Source organism: Anthonomus grandis, chromosome 14 (genome assembly GCF_022605725.1).
Source record: "Anthonomus grandis grandis chromosome 14, icAntGran1.3, whole genome shotgun sequence".
In the NCBI taxonomy this organism is placed as follows: domain Eukaryota; kingdom Metazoa; phylum Arthropoda; class Insecta; order Coleoptera; family Curculionidae; genus Anthonomus; species Anthonomus grandis.
The window spans coordinates 17,110,666-17,133,567 of record NC_065559.1 but is presented as its reverse complement, the minus strand read 5'-3'; the positions used below and the strand labels follow the sequence as shown (position 1 = coordinate 17,133,567).

At 36.3% G+C, this 22,902-nt stretch overlaps 2 protein-coding genes across 3 annotated transcripts in view; one reads left to right on the top strand and one right to left on the bottom strand.

Annotated features, from left to right (window-relative positions):
- The window catches only part of LOC126744387 (protein PALS1), a 463,284-nt gene that overhangs the window by 12,173 nt on the left and 428,209 nt on the right, over positions 1 to 22,902 (bottom strand). Inside the window, exons 12-19 of the mRNA XM_050451770.1 lie at positions 19,528 to 19,735; positions 14,200 to 14,487; positions 9,311 to 9,523; positions 9,078 to 9,252; positions 8,864 to 9,013; positions 8,492 to 8,688; positions 4,481 to 4,672; positions 2,816 to 3,129 (exon numbers count right to left, since the gene is read on the bottom strand). Coding sequence (XP_050307727.1) covers positions 2,816 to 3,129; positions 4,481 to 4,672; positions 8,492 to 8,688; positions 8,864 to 9,013; positions 9,078 to 9,252; positions 9,311 to 9,523; positions 14,200 to 14,487; positions 19,528 to 19,735 — 1,737 coding nt within the window. The remainder of the gene's footprint in view (positions 1 to 2,815; positions 3,130 to 4,480; positions 4,673 to 8,491; positions 8,689 to 8,863; positions 9,014 to 9,077; positions 9,253 to 9,310; positions 9,524 to 14,199; positions 14,488 to 19,527; positions 19,736 to 22,902) is intronic.
- LOC126744391 (uncharacterized) overlaps positions 1 to 22,902 on the top strand; it is a 184,066-nt gene that overhangs the window by 50,886 nt on the left and 110,278 nt on the right. The window lies entirely within an intron of this gene.

Below are 22,902 nucleotides of genomic sequence, written 5' to 3'. Positions count from 1 at the left end.
TAATTTTGTTCACTTAGAAACTGAAATCACTTATTTAACGTAAATTTTAATACCTAAATGATCTCTATTAATAGTAGGGGAGACCGAGGATACAATAGACACCAGGATAGAATGGACATGTTTAAAACTCCCGCTTAATATGTATTTGAAGCGCCCTCATATGGTAAATTAATGCAATAACTACCCAACAATCGTTTGGCATTCGTAAGGTAGCAAGTATTGAGTGTGGTTATTTTTATCGATATTTTCCTGTTTCAGCCAGTCTGTAACTTTTACGGTAAGTAATGTAACCATTTATTATTTTCTATGCAACACTTTTTAATATCTAATTATTTTAGTGGTGATGTGCATTATAGAATATGGTTATAAGAAACAAATAATTGAAATTCCTTGTTTAGTTTTCTAGGAAAAAGAATAATTTTAATATAGGGTCAATGGGGGATACAATAAACGGATGTCCATAGTATCCCCTATTGTCCATTGTATCCCCAGAATGTTTTTATTTTTTTATTTATTTCAGATGGTGAGAGAGTATAAAAAGAAAACCGACAGGGAATTCCCTGAAGGAGATCTAAGAAGAGCTGTAGAGGATGTCTTAAATAATATTGGTAGCTTGCGAAAAGTTTCGGAGAGGTATAATGTTACTAAGTCTCGTTTAGCTATTTATGTGAAAAGGGCTAGAGAACAGGGGATAGAAAATATATCTTTAAAACCAAATTTTAAACATCGTCAAATTTTTTCTCCAGAAATGGAACAAGCATTAGCTGAATATTTACTCAAATGTTCATCTATGTTCTATGGATTAACTCCAAAAAAAACTAGACAACTAGTATTTCAGTTTGCGTCTCGAAATAAGCTTTTAATCCCGGATTCTTGGGCAACACAAGCAATGGCTGGCGAGGAGTGGTTTGCCGGTTTTTTGAGGAGAAATCCAGAACTCTCAATTCGAAAACCGGAAGCAACATCTCTTGCTCGTATGACGGCGTTTAACAAAACAGTTGTTGGGGAATTCTTTGGCAAGCTCAAAACTGTTTACAGCCGGCATAACTATGAGGCAAGCCAAATTTTTAATTTAGACGAAACATGGGTTACTACAGTACCGCCTGTTGAAAAAATTATAGGAAAAAGGGAGAAAAGCAAATAGGGCAAATAACATCTAGAGAACGCGGTGAGCTAGTAACCCAAGTTGGAATAATTTGTGCAAATGGAAATGCATTGCCACCAGTATGTTTTTTTCCCAGAATACGTTTTGACGAGCACCGAATGATGTCTGGAGCTATACAAGGATCTATGGGTCTTGTGAATAAATTTGGCTGGATGACAACAGATAATTTTATTAAAGTTCTTCAGTTTTTCCAACGAAATATCAGATGTAGTAAAAATAACCCTGTGTTACTGATATTGGATAACCATGAATCCCATTTAAGTGATGATGGCATAACATTTTGCAAAGAAAATTGTATTGAAGTATTGACCTTACCTCCGCATACATCAAATAAATTACAACCTCTTGACCGATCTGTTTTTGGACCTTTCAAGAGATATTTTTCCGAAGCTGCCAATTCTTGGATGATGACTCATCCAAATGAAACTCTTTCTATTTACTCACTTGCGGAGCTATGCTCAAAGGCCTGGGATCGTGCTGCTACACCAGAAAATATAAAGTCTGGCTTTCGTAAAAGTGGAATTTTTCCTTTTGATCGGGACATATTTCAAGAACACGAGAGAAAAAACCTATGAGAAAAGGAAGAAAACGAGGAAAATGTATGATAGTTACTGACACTCCAGAAAAAGAAGAATTATTGGCAAGAAAGAAGCCTCCTTCAAAAAAGGTTAAGGAGATTAAGAGAAAAGTTCTAGTAGAAAGTGACTCTAGTGATGAAGAGATAAATGAAGAACTAACAAAAGATTCCTCCTCAGAGTGGGAGGAAGAAGAAGAGACAGTTCAGGATACCCACAATGTAGAAAAAGGCGGTTTAATTGTTGTCAAAGTTCTTGTAATCTGGAAGAAATTATGTTGCTCGGGTAGAACGAAAACTTTTCGACGGATTTCAGGTTCGATTTTTTAAAAGAATGATTCCATCAAATCGCTTCAAAATTACAGAAGAAGAATCTTCTTTTGTAACATTCGGAGAAGTAATAGCTGTGCTTCCAAAAGGTATTGAAGACAGGCGTCCTCGTTTCAAAGATTCGATTTATTTCAACGCAGATTTGACAGAATTTAGTTTAACTTAAATAAAAGTTGAAAATGTGTTGCTTCCTAAATAAATATTTACTCTAAGACTTTTTGTCTTTATTAGTAAATGAATGTCCAAAATATCCCCATATCATGTCCATTATTACCCCAGAGCAGGGGATACATTGGACAAATGACCAAAAATTTTTGATCACGGTTTAAAAATATTTTTAAATTTATTCGGATAATGCTATGTAGTAATATATTATGACAAAAGTTTGTTTATTACATTAATAAAACCTTATGGATAGAGATTTCTTCGAAAAAAAGTTAGAGATCATTTAATCAAATTTGTCCCATGTATCCTCGGTCTTCCCTATCACCTGTCAGTCACTAGTTAATGTTGAATCAGCAGATTTTTTAAACTCAATCCATACAAGGATAATTTGGACAATTCAAAAACCCCAAAAAATAAATCAAGTAAACTGAAAAAAAATATTCAAAAAAGCTCAAATAGGAAGTCGCGAAATGTGACTTTCGCGACAAATGCGACAAAAGATTTTTAAAAAAGTAAGTACAAATTTGATTTTTTCAATTATATTGACTGTAATTTTTTAAAGTACTTAAATTTATATTTACCTTATACGATTCGCCCAAACGGTCCTTCTTAATTTTTAAATTTTCTAGATTAGGAGGCGCTACAAATACGACGTAAGGCTTCAGGTCCGACGTCCTCAATATTTTTAAACTTTGAGGGTGCAAATTAAGAACACATATCTTTCCGGAATTGACCACGGACCGGATAGCATCTAAAGAAGTTCCGTAGTATGCCTTCTCATATTCACCATGTTCGACGAATTTTCTCGATAAGATATCGGCTTCGAATTGTGCACGCGTTATAAAGTGGTAATCCTGGCCATCGATTTCGGTATCTTTTCTCGCTCTTGACGTATCTAAAATATGACATAATCGTTTATGGATATTGTTGGTTTGCTAGTTTTGTATTTCTATCCGCGGCTAATCTGCGGCAACGAAAGGAATTCGGATAAAAATTTAAGACGTCTACAGAAGCTTAATTGCAAAAGAGGAATTAGGCTAAGCAGAGGTTTTTTAGTTTAAAATTAAACGTTGTACAGGGTACGGCAGTGGAATGTGATGTTTTTTTCTACACTGTAGTGATTAGACACTTTGGTGTAAAAAGAAGTATAAATTTAAAAAATAATACTTATTTAATGCAATTTTTAATAGTTTATTGTTTTTTAAGAATTACACATTTGAAATGTCCATTATTAAATTCTATACATCTTTCAATATTTTCTCGGACGTGGATCATAACTGTGCCTCAAAGTCTTCCACCAATTCTTAGCTTCATAGTTATGTTGTTCTTTAGTTCTTTAGCTCAGTATGCGGTGCTTGTTTAGATACACTTGACACTTTAAGTACGCCCATAAGAAACAATTTGGAGTCTTTAAGTTACGAGAACGTGCTCGCCAGGCAAGGTCTCCATTTCGGGAAATTGATCTCTAGAGAAACTTATTTCTTAAAAATTGCATAACTATTCTAGAGGTATGACTAGTTGCCCCATTCTGTTAAAACCCTATTTCATAATCATCAACTGTCAATCTACGTATTATAATTTGGCAGTAAGAAATGTTTGCAGCATTTAAAAATATCGCTCTGAGGTAACGGTTACAGTTCGATCGTTCTCTTCAAAAAAATACGGTCCAATAATCCCAAGGATTGCAATGCTAAAGATTTGTTTATTAACAAAACCAGATAAATGGAAATAAGCTTTATACAACATAACTAAATATTCATCATAATCTGCTCTTTTGCCCAACAATCTTCTAAATTTTCTGCAAAATGCCAGTCTGTTAGGTGGATTTGGAAAGATAATAGATGCACAATCTGCATACAATAACAAACACAACTCCCTCATCCTTTCATGTGTCATACAGTGGCGTGTTAACATGTGTCACATTCTAATGCCGTCCCCTGTATAATTATAAAAAAAAGAAAAAAAAGAGGATTGTAATATGATCTTAGTTAGAACCTAAAGTTATTTTTGTATTTAATAATTCTATTTTCTTATGGCTGGATGAATTTAAAGATAATTTTTTTTTCAAAGATCTTATCAAATTCAATGTCATTTGAAAGAGATATCTCGATGCGATAAAATTTTATGAATGAAATCAGCCATGTTATAACTGCATCAATTATAATATTTAAAACTGCGTCCCCTTTACAGTTGGTACAGATTAGATTGTCCGATGAGACAAGTCGTAGCAAAATATAAATAATTACGTGGTATAGCTGCGGCGAATCTTTCCGAATTTTCCATCAGTCTTTGTCTTAGCTCATGCCTTCCAATATCTGGAGGACCTATTAATACGATTGGCCTCTTCTTGTCTGCCCGAGGGTAAAATAACGAGACTTCTTCGTACGTTAAAATTTCTTCTGGATCATAGTCATCGTTTGAGTACATCGGATAACCACCTGAAAGAAAAAAAAAATTGTTACAAGCGACAATATTGATGAGCGATGATAATTGTAGTCCTAAAACAAATAAAAAATTAATTTATTTTGGAAACCCTTTAATTTTTTTATAACATAAAAAGTCTTTCGTTCAGTCAGTATCAAAAAAGCTTTTACACAATCAAAAATTTTTAAGATTCACTACAGAATTTGGCCTTTTAATCTTAAATATAAACAATTACGCATGGTGAGGTACTTTAGGAGCAAAATGTGAAATCTTCGCGATGTCGAGTCTAAAACTAATGCTGTTTTTTGACTTTATGGTTTGCGATAAAATCCTTTAAAATACTACGGGAAAATATTTTAGAAAAAACATTTCCAATCTATACACCTGCATAACGAGATAATTTCAAAATGTTATGCGTAGCCCATCGCGATACGTGCTATTTAAAATTAAAAAAAAAAATACATATGGATGTATAAATAATACCATGAGGCACTGTTGGTAATGCGTAAGCATCAGCAATATAACCAATATACTTTCTTCACCTCTTATCAGAAGAGGTAGAAATCAAAACATTTTTTAATGTGCTTTTCTTACGGTTTAATGATAGCACAACGAAAGTTCGTCGTTTCGCAACAAAAACCAAAGTATGCAAATAATTTTAATCTAGAAGGGCTTCAATTAGCACGTATACTTGCAGCGCACACGCCTCTTAAGTTTTGTTCGTAGTAAACATATTTTTGGAAAATAATCAACAAGGTTTTACAGATTTGGACTCATTTCATTCATCATTTTCATTTCTTTTCATTTAGACGGGTTCATTCCATTTGTAATGATGTGTTTTCTTTCTTAGGTTTATGGTGCGGGCGCTTCACACAAGTCAAGATGCTTTAATAGGGTTTAGAAATATACAGAACAAATACAGAAGAAATTTATTAAAATTTTTCAAAAAATTTAATGATGGTCCCTGAAGTAAAGTTTTATAGACGTTATTTAATATTCGACAATGCGTAACATGGTCCGAAAAGGGATTATAAAGAGGGTCACAAATATAGATACAAAAAAAAACGAAGTAAAGCACAGGTACAGTGGTAAGCACAGTATATTTGTGGTTCAATCAGTGGACAAACACTGTGGAGAAGATCATCAGTTATCGAAAAGTATATAACATAAGAATATTGGAAACGCAGAGAATAACCAGCTGATTCTCCGTCAATCCGGAATGACACAAATGGCACACCGCACGACGTCTCGGGAGATGCGTAGAAGATCAGCGAATTTTCCAGAATTATGATCAGCCGAATATATCAGAAACCACATCACTGGTGGAAGTCAGTTGTCAGTTCAGTCTAGTAAAATTCGGAATATTGGCGCGAGATTTAAATTAGACACAAATAGTTGTAAATAAATATTTCTAGTAGTCGTAAGTGATCGTGTTTAGTAGTGTAAGTGTGTAAATAAATTAGTTGACTATTTTTGATTATTTTAATTCACACCTAACCAACGGTAAAAATGCCACATAAATTGGTGTAGCTAATGTGGTGTATTTGATTTGAATTAGACGTCAGTCAACTGAACATGGGTGATAAGTAAATATTAAAGAAATTAAATAAATCGGACTAAAGTGTGTAAAAAATGCCAAAGCTGGTGGAGTTAAAAGTTGCTAAGCTGAAAAAGGAGCTGGAGGACAGGGACTGCGATACGACGGGAGGCGATATAGAAAATTCCGCCAACCTGGAGGCTAAATTACTCGAAAATGCTGCAAAATTAGAAGAAAACTCACCAATCACCAATTTAAAACCTAAACCTGGGGAAAAGGTAAGAGAGTATTTTCTCATTACAAGAAAAGATTTTGGAAATATTTTTTATTAGAGAAGCGGATTCTTTCATAGGAGAACAGGATTTAAGATGTTCAAAATAAAATTGCAACATTCGACGTCAACCATCGATGAGCTGTTCTGTAGACCTTCATCGGTGAACAATAAAGAAAACTAAATAAGGTCAATGCGAAAGGGGGATCGTGGACCTGTATTCAGCAAACTTGTCGTTCAGGTTTCCTCGCTGCATTTGTAACACATTCAGGAAAAGCCACATTTAAACATCCTGTGATAGTGGCTGAGATTGAGAATAAAGTGATCATCGGGACGAACGTAAAAGACACCAGAGGCTTCGAGTTAAGCTTTAAGTAGGGAGTCCTGAAGATGGACGACGAGAAAGTTGTCTTGCATCGTGAGAGGAATTACAGTATTCGAGTCCTACTTCCCGAGGAAACATTGATATCACAACGGAGCGAGATCGTCCTGGAAGGTTAATATTCGAGGATAATGAAATAGTGCGGTTCGAACTTGCATTGCATTACGAGAGTCTGTTCTTGTACGCGCTGAAATGAGTTTTCCTGTGAGGGTAATGAATGTATGAGGGTAATCATTATCCTGTCCCGTTAAAGGGCACGGAGTTAGGACACTGCTCTGCAATTTCAGCAAATCGACAAGTTGCGGCTGTGGGCATCAACCGGGAAGCCGTTCTAAAGGTACCGGTCTAAGGCCAGACCCAAGAAGAAGGCTGAGATCCAAACGTCCAGATATCGTCATAAATTATACGGTCAAGAAAGGCGTCATAGAACCATCAAGTAGTCCATGGTCTTCACCGGTGGTACTGGTAAAGAAGAAAGACGGCTTAGTCAGGTCGAACGATTTTGCCTACATTACCGGCAGCTTATTAATGTGACTAAAACCACGGGGCATGATAGCTGCCCTTTCCTCGCATTGATAATACTTTGGACATTCTTCCTGGCATAAAGATCGCTTCCACGTTAGGACTAAAAAGTGGATACTGGCAAGTTGAGTTGGCCCCTGAAGATGCGGAAAAGATGGGCTTTTACAGTAGGTATGGTAGGAGGGACTATGGAATTTTAGCGTGATGCCGTTTAGACTGTGCAATGCCCCTGCTACTTTTGAACGCCTGATGGAAACGATTTTAAGACGAATGTCTTGAAAGACTTGTCTGGTTTACCTTGATGACATTATTATGGTAAGAAAATCGTTTGACGACTATCACCCTTCGTTCGATGTATTGAATCTGTTTGGTGGCCAGAGAACTATATGGTGTTATTATTTTTGGTGTTAAATATCCTTGACCTGCCGAATGCGTTTCGCACAGACCAACTATTATGATATTTGATGTTTCACGTTCAATAATATCTAATTTATCGGGGCGTGAAACGTGACTCTGGACATTCCAAGTGGTAATTGATATGTTTTTGCGTAATGATAACTTTGTTGTATTCGCCCTCGGAGATTCGATCGGAAGAGAGTATTCTCTTGGGCAGTTAGTAGAGGAGACTCGTCCTCTGGGTTTTCTCTAGGGTTTGGGTTGTGAGAAGGAATAACTGGTTTGAATATGATAAAGGGTGCAGGGCCTAATCTTTCCAGGAACGAGTGTCGGAGAGATTAAGAGCTTGCAAGAGGTCTTCATCAGGATCATGGAGAAGTACCTTCAGCTATCCGCCACAATATTCATAATATTATCTAATAAAATAAAATATCTTTATTTCGGCCCATTATATAGGCTATTCTGGTAGAATTACCGGTATAAAAATTGACAATATAAAATAATATAAAAACAGAGTTTTTCTAATATTTGTCATGAGGGAAGTTGCTTGTAATAATTGTGTTTGTTTTGCATTGCAAGAACAAAGAATATTTACCTAATGAAACGGAGAAATAAGGAAATGGTTTGTATTGATAATAAGATTTATAGTTGATTCTAATTATTAGAAAAGCATATACGTGAGTTTTATGTTGTAATAACAACAATAACTTAAAAATAACACATACCTTCATCGTAAGCACCCTTTTTCTTCTTCTTCTTCGTCGTACCACATAAAAGCGTAGACGTGGCAATTTTTTTGTTAGGTTTTGATACTCTCTCTTCGGCTGCCAGCCGCATTGTTTCTCTTTGATGCTGGAAAGTCAAAGAAGGCACTAAACCGGCCAACGTTTGATCTTCTTCTCCTTCCCGATATGCTTGCCACCTAAGAACATGTGATTAATCATTAATGTATGCATATTTAAAACGTACTGACAGATAAGAAGCTATTACATGGTCCACAGCCACCAGTGTATAATTACACTTATTTTCATAAAACGTTCAGTAAGGTTAATCCCTTTTAGATATAATAATTACTAATTAATGTTCAAAATCCTTACCAATTAGGATCTTCTTGACTAATCACGTGAAGTACGTCTCCTTTCCTAAAACTAATTCCGAGTTCTCGACAAGGTATGTACATATCTTCTTCAGGATCATAATCAAATAAGGCTCTCACATGAAGAAACATTTCTCGAGACATGTGATTTCTGAAAAAATTGATTATTAGATTGAGCAATTATTATTAAGAGGTTTATCAGATTATTAACCTACCTTGATTGAGAAGCACGACTAACAATAATGGTTAGCGACCCTTCCATGTCCTTAAGAATATCACAGACAGCGTTGACGCTTTTGCCGCGCATTTCAATTCCATTTACTTCGAGGAGCTCGTCGCCCTCTTGTAGTAGACCGCTTTTCTCTGCCGCTCCACCTCTCACAACCCTCCCTAAATAAATAATGCTATATAATTTCATCGTTGATTTATAAATGCCAAATAGACTTACCGATTACCACAGCTTCGCCATCATTTTTAACAGTAGCTCCTAATGGTTCTGTAGTTTTATCAATTCGGATTATTTTAATATTATCCTCGTTGATGTAACGGGAGTTTGTTGGTGGAGGTGCCACGGCATCTTGGGGAGGTGGAGACGTTGAGTCTGGAGGAAGAATGGAAGCCAGTCCATCGTGAGCTAACATTAATGCTTCAAACTCGTACCCTAAAAATATATTTTAATTATAATTAAATGTTAAAGACTGTAATAATAAATGTTAAGGTTCCTTAACGCACGAACGGAAAATAAGGAAAAATTGAAAATTACAAAAAAGCCTTTGAGGGTTATTCATTTCAATTATATGTGAATGTCCTTATGTCCTCAGATAAAAGATGTGATAGGATATTATGCCCGTAATTTCACGTCTAATTTCCTGTTTCAGCCCTGCAATAGTATTTTAATGATTTATATGAACTGTGCTCTTGAGATACCAAAGAAAATGCCATCGCACGTGAAAGCTTCTTCTTCCTCGTGGACTCCCTTGCCAAGAGTGTCGGTCCTCTTGAACCACTACGACCGGAGCCCTTTGTAGTTCTGACCATGGTCAGCATCAAAGAACTAATAAAATCATACTGTCACACATTATTCAAAAAGCATTGGGATGATACTCAAGGCTGCAATTTGTGTAAGGAGCTTCTCAGCTACCCGGACAAACTAAAAGCAATTTTTTTTTGTGGAATATACTGACACAAAAGGGCAAACGCTATAGTACTTGAATATCATGAGTAGTGCCAGTGCTACAAAGGTATGTGTAAAGGAAGTTGATTCCACAGACTTGCATACCTCCATAAAAAGGAGTCTCGATATATCGACATTCGATTGCACTCGCTATTCATGAGTCGCATCTGCCTATTGAGTAAATCTTGCGTGTATAGCTCTAGGTGGAATGATATGAGTCACTTCGAAAAAGCATTTACCGTGATGGTCTCGATAAAATAAAGTCAGGTCTGCCACCTATTTTCTATGTGCCAAACTATCCAAGTTATTAGTTATCTCTGGATCTCCTATAAGACGTGTGACCCTCTTGTAGGTGGAATCAAGCAACATTAAAGTGTGTTTGGATATAGAGCAACATATGTGAGAGCAATAACTAAGAAATGGATGAATCTGAACCTTGTTAAACGTAAAAAGCTGTTGTGGTGCATACAACCATTTCATTTTAAAGGAGTCTCAAGTTTCTGAGAACCTATTAATCACATGGATTATTTAATAAAGCTGACAATTTTGATATAAGGCAAATATATGCTTAAAGTATTGTCCTAAGATAAATTAATAAGAGGGATACCTTAAGAGAGATAGAACATTCTCTACAAAGATGGCTAAAACACTAATCCAGTCACTTGTCAAAAGTATAAAGTGGTGAAGAAAAGTAAGAACTACACTGGCTCAACAATCTTTTTTGCACATAAGTCCTTAATTACAAGCTAAAATAAACTACGAACTTTTGAGAATAAAGAACTTAACATTATTAAGTCAACACCTAAATATTTGTTACTAAATAAAATAAGATCCAAAGTAAATCAAATACGTGATATAAAGGCCCAACCAAAAGCCGTAAAACTTATGTTAAAAAATAAGTTTTATAAAAGTTTTTTATATGTAACTGTAAAGACAACTTTTTTCCGGCTCATGACTTCAAGACCGTCTTTTGATTCTCTTTACCCCTTTAATTCTATAATTCTAACACGGGGGCAGGCAAAAGGGCTATTATGCACATAGGTCGTGCCTCACCGAGGGTTAGCAGCCTTGGAAACAATAGCCTTGAAAAACCAATGATGAACTCTGGTTGGAAAGAAACTGTAGGTATTACTCGGATATTAAGGAAACAGTCCATTCTGAAGTGGAATTAATGGAACACACAAAAGTTTTGTAGGTGAAGTAATTTCTCCACAAATAAAATGCAAATTCCAATGTCAGGAGTAATATATTTCGGCTACTTATCATATCAGGTCTGTTGTGAGGTACCTCCCGATCGGTGTGTAGTGTTTGTTGCTTCGGTGTTTTCCAGAAATGATTGTGGTTTGTACTTTGTCGGGGTTTCATTGCATACCAGGTTTACCTTCTGAGAATTGTGTTGGTGCAATACTTTTCCCATGTTGTTGTATGCTATGGTTGCTAGAGTAGTGCAAGTTCAGATAAAATGTTGGATGGATTCTTGTTCACGATTGCACAAACGACATAGTATGGCTTGCCTCAGAATGCGTTTGTTGTTAGATCCTAAGTACCTTGTGGGTACCACTTGGTCCTGGATCGCCATCACTCACTGCGTCCTCCATTTCAGGACAAATATATCCACTAGTCAGGTTAGTTGCACTTACAGTAAGTTTGGTACATGCATTTACATCGAAGATGTCTTTATGCAAACTTGTAAAATCTTGCAAAATACCGTCTATGCATAGCTTTCCAATTTCATTTTGCTTTAATCGTTTCGTGGTAGTTTTCTATTTTAGGAGGATGTGCTATCAGGTTTAGGGCGGAGTATCCGGTATGGCCTTTGTTATTAATTATATTAATAGGACCCAAGTTGCTATTATCTATTTACTTGTTATTTGCTTCTGCCGGGGCAAAAAATTCTATGATATACATTGAGCTGTTCGACTTATCCAGCAGAATAATGTTAGGTTTACTGGTCTACTAGAGACTAGAGACGGGTTGTTGTACGAAAAGCATATCCCTAATAAATTCTCCACTACTGTTTCACTGTCGCCGGGAGTATTGGTGTATTGTCGATACCACAGAAATGATGCAGATGATAATAGAGCATCCGAACTGTATCGCATTGACCTAATTACATTGGGGTATGTAACTAAATAGTGCAGTGCACTGAGAAAGCTAACAGTAGATGCATACGCGTTTCAGGATGCAGACGAGATATTCTGCAGCTAGTGTAGGCGACGTTAGAAAATTGACTACGGTAGATTAGGTTAATAACTCTAGTATTAATAACTATATTTTGGCAAGCAAGTAGAAAGACTCAGACTTCAAACCAACAGATTTAAAAAAAGGAAACAGGAAACGTAAGTCTTCTGGATAGACCCAGTTTTTAGAGGTTTCTATAAAACACTTCGTGCTGCGGCTTGTTGCGGTGCTCCTTAAAGAGTTTTCGTTATTCTGCTCTTTTAATAACAGGTTTTAGAACATCTCTTGATTCCACTTGAGCAAGCGACAGTGTATCATCCGCATCCAATCCGAATCTGATACGAGCGTGGATGAATGCTGCGTTTGAAATGCATCATATTACGTGTGCTCACATCCAGTTCACGAAACTCGTTCCACCTTCACTTCAGCCCACGAAAGGAGTAGAGAAGTACAGGCACTGCGAGCATATTTGTAGCAGCCAACTTATTTATACCGGAAAACTCTGATCCCGATATTTTACGCAGGCGCATAACTGCTTTGGAGCGTTGTTTTGACATTTTCGCTATCCTGTGCTTGGTTTTTATCGACACTGAGATATTTGTATGTATCCCTTTTTCCAGGTGATTTAAAATGGCCCCGTCGGCGATTTGCTTATTTCCTAGATCGCTTCTATATTGGACGTTTTCTAGGGTTAACGCCACACATTTATCAAAAATAAACTACATATTCTAGACTATTCGTAGACCACTTCTACTTGTTTTATGTCTCTTTGGCTGGAAGAATATAGTTTAGGGTCGTCCAGATAAAAAAAATGGGTAATCTTATACCCTCGATGTTCAGACGGTCCAGAGCAGAAGGCGCGAGTTTTTCGAAGGGACCTTTATTGTATTGAATCCAATTGTTATCTCCAGAATAATTCTCTTCATGATAGATTGAGAAGGGGCAGAAGGCCGATCAACAATAGAACCGTTATATTCACGTAACCATCCCAACAAACCCAATTATGGCAATACCAGCCCTTTAAAGAGTATTACAAGTATCAGTCTCTACATTGCGAAGGTGAATACTGGCAACAGGTTTGAGGTATCGCCGACCATTATGAGTACTACAACCTGAGCACAAAGTTCGTTGACTACAGAGGGCACAAGAGCACATGACTCGCAAAATGTTGGAACTTGGTGTTTTTTTTATGACGAAACAAGAATTTATTTGGTGCAGAATAGTCATCAGATGCGGGTATTTAGGAAGCCAACAAGAGCTGTCCAGCATTTTCATGCACACTCCGTACCACCCTTTACAGGAGGAATTGCCATGTTCTGGGCTAGTATCATATCCTACGGTCGCACAGAATTAATTTATATTCAAGGCACCATGACCAAGATAGATGAGGGAGATCCTAAATCCTTACGTCAGACTATGGCGAGGAGTTGTTGGTGAGGCTTTTAGGTTTTTAGGCATGATAACGCCCGACCTCACTGTACCAGAACTATAAATAAGTATCTGGAATCGGAAGGCATCGTTTGGACTGTCCCGCACTACCTCTAAACATGAATCTCATAAAACATGCTTAAGACATGATTTCCAGGGCAATGGCAGCAAGCAGAAACACACCTAGGACTATACAAGCTTTTTCATGCTGTTCGAAAAGAGTGGCACAATATTCGTTAACAGCATATCTTCAATCTCATAGATAGTATGGGCAGATTTCTATAAGCTTGCATGCATAAACGCTAGAGATGGAAATACACAGTATTAAAAAGTTTTCCAGTACCTTTATACAAATAAACCATCAATTACTTAATTGTAATTTGTATTAAAAAATAACCCTATATTAAAAAAAAAATCTTAAGAGTAATAAAGTTTTTTACAAGCAATTTAGTTGTTTTATTAAATAAAACTAATCAACTTTTGAAAATGTATAATGATGCAAAATTTTTTATTCTATGTGTATTATCAGTATAGGAGTAAGAGTGATTGATTACCTGTTAAAATTGTTGCTAACTCAACAGCATAAGTACTTTGTGAGCTATTTAAAGAGTCGAGCACCTCTCTAAGGGCATTCTGCGCCGAAGGTTGCGGTCGTACACTAATCTTCTGACGGACGGCCTGTATTTTATTATGAATAGCCAAAGCCCTACCGAACTGGGGCGAAAGTAACAACGACTGGACGGCCGCTATTCTGCCTTCTAGGCCCGAAATGCCAGAACCGGCTGACGTTTTCTTCAGCTGCATTTGCAGACGTTGTACAGCCGCTACTAAGTCACCATAAGCTGAAATATTACAATATTTAGTTTTTTTCTAGAAATCGGACTTATTATCAAAATCAAATAATAATTACACCGGGTGAATATGTTAATAACATGTTTAATCTAACTAATTTAATATCGGTTAACAAAGTGAAACTCTCGTTTCTTTAAAAAATTGATAATTCGATTGCAAAACTAAATAAAATACATATTAAAAAAATGAGCTTAGTTGTTTGATTTATAATTAGCTTAGTTATTTGGGATTTCCCTTGCGAGATAGTCTTTCACTGTTTTAGAATCCATAGTTTCCGACTCTCTTAAAATTCCTGGGCTCGTTATACTTGTGTCTCCATATTCAAACATTTTATAGCTATTTTATAGAATAATCATGCTATAAAGCTAAATATTAGTTTAAAGTAATACCCTATGAAAGCTGTCCTTAAACATTATAACACATATTGAAAGGATTTTGATATACTGCATCAGCATATTTAAAATCAAATCAATTTGGATTTCCAAACAAGGACCAAGAGCAAATTAACATCCATCAAGGTTTTGGAGAATGAAAAGGGAAATATTGCCCATATACTAAATAAATTGGAGCTCTGGAGAAATAGGTGATTATTCTCATGGTACATAAAACACTAATTCACCATCATAAAATGTTGCATCTCTCATTGAGCTTTCAAATGGAAGACCATAGAAGGAGCATTATATTTTTAGTTCTTTGTGATGAAGTTGTAATTTTTTTTTTGGCAAATGGTTTGCTGAGAATGATAAAAATGAATTTCATTGTGGATTCCATTGTATCCTATATAGATGACTACTGATTTAAAACAGCTTGTTAACGTCTTCAGAACAACAACTGTGTAATTAACTAAAAGGCACGAGTGATTTTAAACATGGTAAAATTCCAAAAACTCGGTCCATTTGGAAAAGGGTAAAGTTTCCAATACTTTTTCCGTCACCCTGCTATTGAAAGAATTAATATTTTAAACAGAATTCATAATTTCCTTTAAAAATTTAATGTATTTATTAATAAAGTAAATCAGTGTTCAGAAGGATTAGTAATAACTCTATATTACTTCATCAAGCGAAGAAAACAGAGTAGGTACTAGGTTAGGATATATAACTGATCTAGTAATATCAAAATTAAAATCACATGAGGAAGTTATGAAAATCATAACTTATATACTCATAGCTTATACCCATTATAGGGGGAGAAGAATTTATTCATTTTGCAAATACAAGCACAACAGCTAAATACGATTCAGATTATTGAAAAAAATGGTCATAGCAGCTCCGCATACCACAGAACAAGATGACCGTATTTTTTAGTCCCAATCCTGACTTGTGATAGCAACTTCTCCATAGTTTTAATAATTACAAAATCTAGTAGAAATAAGTTAGATGATTGAATTATATTATTGACGCGTTTTAACTACCGGCTGAAATACCAGCTGATTCTCCGTCATTCCGAAACGACACAAGTGGCACACCGCACGACATCTCTGGAGATGCATAGAAGGTCAGCGAATCTTCCGGAAACATGGTCAGCCGAGTATAAATGGAGATGCGTCACTGCTGGGAGCCAGATGACAGTTCAGTGACATAAATAGGAGTAAATAAATACCATGAACATAAACATTTCTAGTGGTCGTGTTTAGTAGTGTAATTGTGTAAATAAAATTAGTTAACTATTTTTGTACAATCGAGTATTTAATTCATACCTTAAGGAACGGAAAAAAACACTACATTGGTGTCAGGGGTGGCGTGTGAATTCAGGTGTGGGGTGTAGGGACGTTGATGAAAAATAAATAGTAGTGAATTGAAATAAATCCGTCTAAAGTATGTGAAAATGGTGAATTTAAAAGTTGCTGTTGAAAAGACAGCTGGAGAAACGGGCGGCGATACGACGGGAAATAAAGCGGCCTTGCAGGAGCGGCTTTCTATTGCATTACTTGAGGAAGGCGATGACCCGGACAACTTTGTTTTCCCGGTGCAATTGATATCGGTCAATTGTTGCAAGGTTTGCTGGAAAATTCCGCCAACCTGAAAGTTGGAAAGTTTTGTCAACGTGGAAGCTAAATTGCTGGAAGATACTGCAAAACTTAACCACTACCACACTACGACAAAATTATGCCAGGTTTGAAGCAAAGATTTTGGAAAACAAAAATAACTTAAAGAAAAAATTTTTCAGAACAGAGTTCAGGATGTTCAAAACATAATTGCAACAAGAATGAATCTTCTGGCAATACGAAGTCTGTTGGGTTGATTCGCCTCAAACAGCCTCTATTTGTTTGTACCAAATCATGAAATATTTATCAGCGCCAGTTTGAAGCGGCTGCAAAATCAAATGGTTGGTCATCCAGGGAGAAGACCACTGTCCCTACAATGGCCTTGAGAGGAGATGTTGCTACCATCCTGCAAAGAATGTCCCTCGACGAAAAAGAAAACTATAACCACCTACTGAGACTCCAAATGTCCAAATGCGTTATGGCCAGTTACGAAATGATTCAAGAAGAGGAAGAGTGAGTAATCGGTTAAAGTAGTGATTAGGGAGGCGATTGGAAGACGTAGCCGTCAGGACCGAAAGTTGGACGGTTGGAAATGTGACAGAGCTAATCACATAAAAATACACACTCCAGAAGACGCTAGTTTCACTCTCGCCAAATTAAAGATGGTCGATGCGATGAAGTGATCGTCGACCTGTATTTAGCAAGCCATAGCAAGACGATCCTGTCCAGAGGGACTGCAAGCATCGTCAGCGGGCAGGGGAGAAAGATGCTAAGCTGCTAAGAAATACCATCGTCAATAATACTTGACGAAATCGGAATCCAAAAGCTAACTTGGCAGAAAGTTGCCAAGTATTCTCGCATTTCAAGTCAATATTGAGCACAATGGAACTCCCTAATTTTGGAAAATGGACTCTTGCAGTGTAAAATAATAGACCACGAAAGCAATATTTCACCTAAATGTCGGATTTCGGAGTTGTTAGAGGAAATCCATGCCGGTGTTTCAAGAGGACATCTTGGAGTTAAAAAAGACCTTGGGAAAAGTAACTGAAAGATTTTAATGGCTCAATAACAAGGCAGACGTAAGCAACTGATGCAGAAAATGCGTTGTATGTGTGGCAAGTAATGGGCTCTAGAGAAAACAGAAGGCTTTGATGCGTCAGTACAACGTAGAAAGTCCTTTTAAAAGGATTGCTTTTGACGTTACTGGTCAATTTCTCGAATCAGAAGCAGGGAATAAGTACATCGTAGTTAGCAAATGGGTTGAGGCATACTCTATACCAAACCAAGAAGTCTACTATCGTCGACGTATTAGATAAAGTTAGAGATTTAGTATTATTAGATAAATGTATAAGGGATCTGCCAATTTCGTTTACCTTTGAAGCTATATTCAGACCAAGGACGAAATTTTGAAACCAGCTGGTTCTATCTGTAAGACGCTTGGAATCAAAAAAACAAAAACTACTGCATTACACCGGCAGTCGGATGGCATGGTGGAACGAATAAATAGGACCATTGATCGTATTTGACCAAAGTAGTCTCTAGCCACCAACGAGACTGGGATAGGTTTCTTCATTTGTTTCTGCTGACTGACCGATAGACCATTTATGAAAGTATAGTGGGGACGGCTCGAATAGTGATGGAAAGAGAACTCCGTCTACCATGCGATCTGAAATTTAATTGCTCGCCAGGAACCAGATGTGGCCAGAGACGACTACGTCAGTGAGCTGTGTATGGTTTGGCTTTATGACCCGAAGAGACGGAAGGATTTCTCACCGAAAGTTCCAACATCCTGGGTTGGGTAAAAAAATTCATCAATATATCGGTTCAAAAAAATCGTTGACGGCTTCCATCAACTTTTATCTCTTTTTGACACATTACTTTCTAAATCACGTAATTTAAATAAGCTGCTTATATATGCTAATTTATCAGAGACTTTTTATGCTGCGACTTGTTCTTCACAGAATACAAAATCTGCCGAGGGACAAAGCTCGAGTCATTCACTTCAACCGAGTGGCTCCTTATTATGGAAACCATGAAGGCGCTGAGCTGATAGTCCATCATTCTAATGGCCCAAAAAGTCGGTACAATATGACCTGTGACGTGCAGCAAGACCTACTGCCTCTGCTGAGTATGCTCTGGCATATTGTGTGGCTAAGGATTTACAAATATCTAAAGAAATAGCTGAGGTTTTCATCAAAAACATTTGGAAAAAATTTAAGAGATGCATCGGTCTAACCCTAGAGTCGAGCAAACACTCGAGATAACTGGTACGGGGACCGGTAGAAAGAGTTCTACCTGGTTACCAAAGATGCGTCACCTTAGAAGCCAACGTATAAGGACGTTTGTAACACATTGTGTTTTCTAAAGAAGGAGTTGCTATCTGGGGATCTAAAAAGTCTAGTAAGTCCCAAACTTGCATACGGACTTAATAACTTAAGCTGAAAGATAATTTGCAGTATGTGAGAGGTGTTCTTCAGGTTTACAGACGTCCAAATTCGGGTGTACTTCTCAACGTCGTTATCGGAAGAAAAGCATAGATTTTTATTTCTACGAGAGATCATGTTGCAAGAGAGGAATCTTATGGCGATATCGAGCATCTTTGGGATCATTTCGGGACGAAATGAGCTAAGGGAGAATTATCGAGGTAATTAAAGCGATCACCCCGGACGACATCTCTGGAGATGCGTGGAAAGTTAGTGAATCTTCCGGAATCATGGTCTGGCGAGTATATAAGGAGCCGTCGCCGTCAGGAAGCCAGTTTCAGTCGAAATTATAGCGCGAAAAAAAAATTAAATCGGACTTAAATAGTAGTAAATAAATAAAGTGTAAATAAATATTTCTAGCAGTCTTAAGTGATCGTGTATTTTAATTGACATATGCGGATATAACGAACTCTAAAAATGTCACAATATTGTCGATCTATTGGGATAATATATAAGTTATATTGAATTGCGTATGTAATTCATAGATATCTTTTTAAACATTATTTGACACCTAAATGTGAGTTTTAATATCACTCAGGAAAAAAGCAATATAATATACTAACCGTAAGGAACATGGACTCGCTCCTTTTCCTCCATGGGACTTTCGGACCGTGCCGAATCAGCGGCTTCATCTTCAAAGGCATCGTTGATCGCTCCTTGAGCCTTATTCTCCAACGCTTGAAGTTTCCTAGATCCACGCAAAGATCGATTGAGGAACTCATTTTGAGCCGCAATCCGATCTTCATCCTCTTTTCTTTTTCTAAGTTGGTCCTGAAAAGACATATTTCATTTATTAAAGACTTTTAATTTAAAATTTTTGTATTCGTTTCATTATTTATTTTATTGGTAGATTATTCGCAGGAAATTTATAGGAACATTTTGCATTTACATCTGAATTGTGGTAAACCTTCGGCGAAATACCTTCAAGAAATATTAGTTTGTGAACCCATTGTAGAAATGAAACCAGCAGCTTTGTCTTTATTTCCATTAAATGCAATCTAGGTATTCTTCATTTCCATTAGTTACCAAAATTATTGATGCTAGTCAAAACTTGAATTTCCAAATATTTTATGCATACTGCACTTATGTTAATCTTTAGTCCTTTTAATCTTTTAATTTAATAAGAAGTTATAAATAATTTTCTCTTTATTAATGTTGCGTCTAAGTATATTCACTGTCCCAGATAAGATTCCATTATTTTTACACCATGCAGGCCGTTCTATAAATAGAATCAAGACATAATTTTTTAATTTAACATAAAAAATATGTTCAATAATTAAATAATAAAATAGTTTGTATTCCTCACATCATTTACGATGCATATTGCCTATTAGGAAAATAAGTGGAATCCACTACGCAACTTAACAGTATACATAATTAAAATCCTTGAAAAACTCGTGGGTCTAGGTAATATATAAAGCTATTAAATATGAATAGCGTTTTGATTATCATACAGTATATGACACACATAAAATAACCTACAGTAGCTTCGTGACTACACATAAGAAATTATAAAACGCCATTCAATGAAAGTTTTCTTTTAAAATTATGCCATGCAATAATGGACTAGTTTTTTTTGTTCTTTAGATTATTAAAAACAAATAATAAATTTAAGGTAATTTATGTTAATTATATTACCCTATATTTATTATTAACAAGCCTTATAAAAAAACCCAGGAGTTGCATTAAAATAACTCTTTTTATATCATAAATAACTCTTTCAAATGCTTATACGAAGGTCCCCAACTAGAACGCTTGAGACTTTATTGAGCTTTCTGGACCTTGCGGTGCCTAAGGTAAGGTAAGGAGGACTGCTCATAGGCCATGCAACAATTTGGCCACAGGCAATACAGGAATTTCCTCTCAGCGAGATGGGCAGTGATTATATGGCACCTAAGACAATGGATTGCAAGGCTTTTGCGATTCCTATCGCAGGCAGAGATAAGTGGCAGGACTTTGATGGGCCTACATTGCTAAACAGAATCACCATCCGGTATACAGATAGCTCCAGAATGAACAAGAGAGCTAATTAATTAAATAATAATAAGAGAGGTTTAGTGGTGGGACCCCCATATATCAGAAGGGCATACTTGCTGGACACTAGGGGTGGTAAGATCAGTTCCTTTTTGGGATTAGGTGCACCTGCTCCAGTTCCGGCTGTGAACCTAGCTCCGTTAATCAGGTGCAGGTGCACCGGGCTGAACCAAGATTCGAACTATGCTTTTTATTTTTATGACCCTCTCCTATTTACCGTTCCCACCTTTTAGTGTTATAGTTAAAATTAATAAAAATAAAAGATTTTTAAATAATATTCACATGAGTTAGGTATTATTATTATTAACAAAAATTTTACATTCTAAATTCTATGTCTATGATTTCTATGTTCAATTATAATTAATCATCCTGTTATTCCTGTTAGGTAGGTATATGTAATGTGATATGTATGAATTTATGAAAGCAAATAGCAAATAGTTCAAATCAAATATTCCTTTTAAGTCTTTGCTATGTTGAAATGCGGACAGAAAATTCTAAATTTCAGACACCGCAATAAAGTTGCATTAATTTGCTCGGACAGCAGCGCTGATATTAAAACGGTTATGGTCGAAAAGGTGTGTTCCAAGCTCGTACTCGAGTGCATGGTCCCGGAGAAACTGATGAAGGTGGGCTGCAGAGCTCGGGTTGTTTGAGTGCCTGGCCATTTAGGCTATGCTAAAAACGAGAAAGCGGATTCCCTTTCTAGATTGGGATCTACAATCGGTATAGCCAAATGTGTAGCTGTTACGTTAATGAAGAGTTGGCTGGACAAGTAGAGCCTTAAGAGGCCACATCTAGATGGGTTCTCTGCCTGTCTCACAGGATAGCTACTTCTTTTACAAAATTTCGCTAGTGACACGACTTTTAACTGACACTGGCACTTAAGACGTCATAGGTATTGCGGACAACCTGGAATGACGATAGGAGGAAAATGAATTTGCAGACCACGTTATCGGAGAAGACCCAGCTCACGCACGCTAGCTTCAAATATCTGGGTAACACCTACAGTTTACCCAGCGAAATTAAACCTTTCAGACCAGAGTGCCTTATTGGTTTTTCCAAGGCTATTGGTCCCTGGAAACCCTCGGTGACCGCAAAAACTGTAATTTATTTTGCGTTCCTATAAAACTTCCTTAAGCATCTATAAAAAACTGAACTTGCTTAAAGTATGCTTATGAATTGACAAGAGCATATAAAAGACAGAAACCTGCTTGCACTTTTATCACTAACTAAAACCGTTTATTTTAATCTCGACACGTGTTTCTTTAACGATGTTAACATCTTCGGGAGAAGATTAAAACTAAAATAAACTACTTACAAGTGGTCTTATATATTAAAGATGTAACTAATAGAGCTTTATCCCTGTTAAGAATGATTTTTTGATTTTTGATAATTGCTAATGCATCTAATTTTCTATTGCTATTAACTAGTTTAAGTAATTTTAAGTTGTCTATCACCACAAAGTTACCAGTATTTACAACATATTCAGCCAAATTTGACTTTTCGACTTTTTCATATTTCAGATGAGTTACATGTTCTCTAAATATATTTAATATCAAATTCTAACTGATTATCATTTTTGATGACTGATAAATTTAATGGCTGAAAAACAGTTATTGAATTGTTCTACAAAATTATCAATATTGCATTTGTTTTTGTCGAACACGACAAACACATCATCAACATATTTTAACCAAACTCATGGAAAGTATTGGAATGTATTTTAAATAATACATAAATCAAATGGTGACTATAAAAATGTGAAAACTGCACATTTGGAAATTTTACTTAATGACATCGGTATCATTGCACTGGGAAGCATATTAGGCCCAACCTTGCTCAGTATGATGATCTGTCTGTTATTAGAGTCTCCTAATTAAGAACTATGATCAAAACTTTATTAT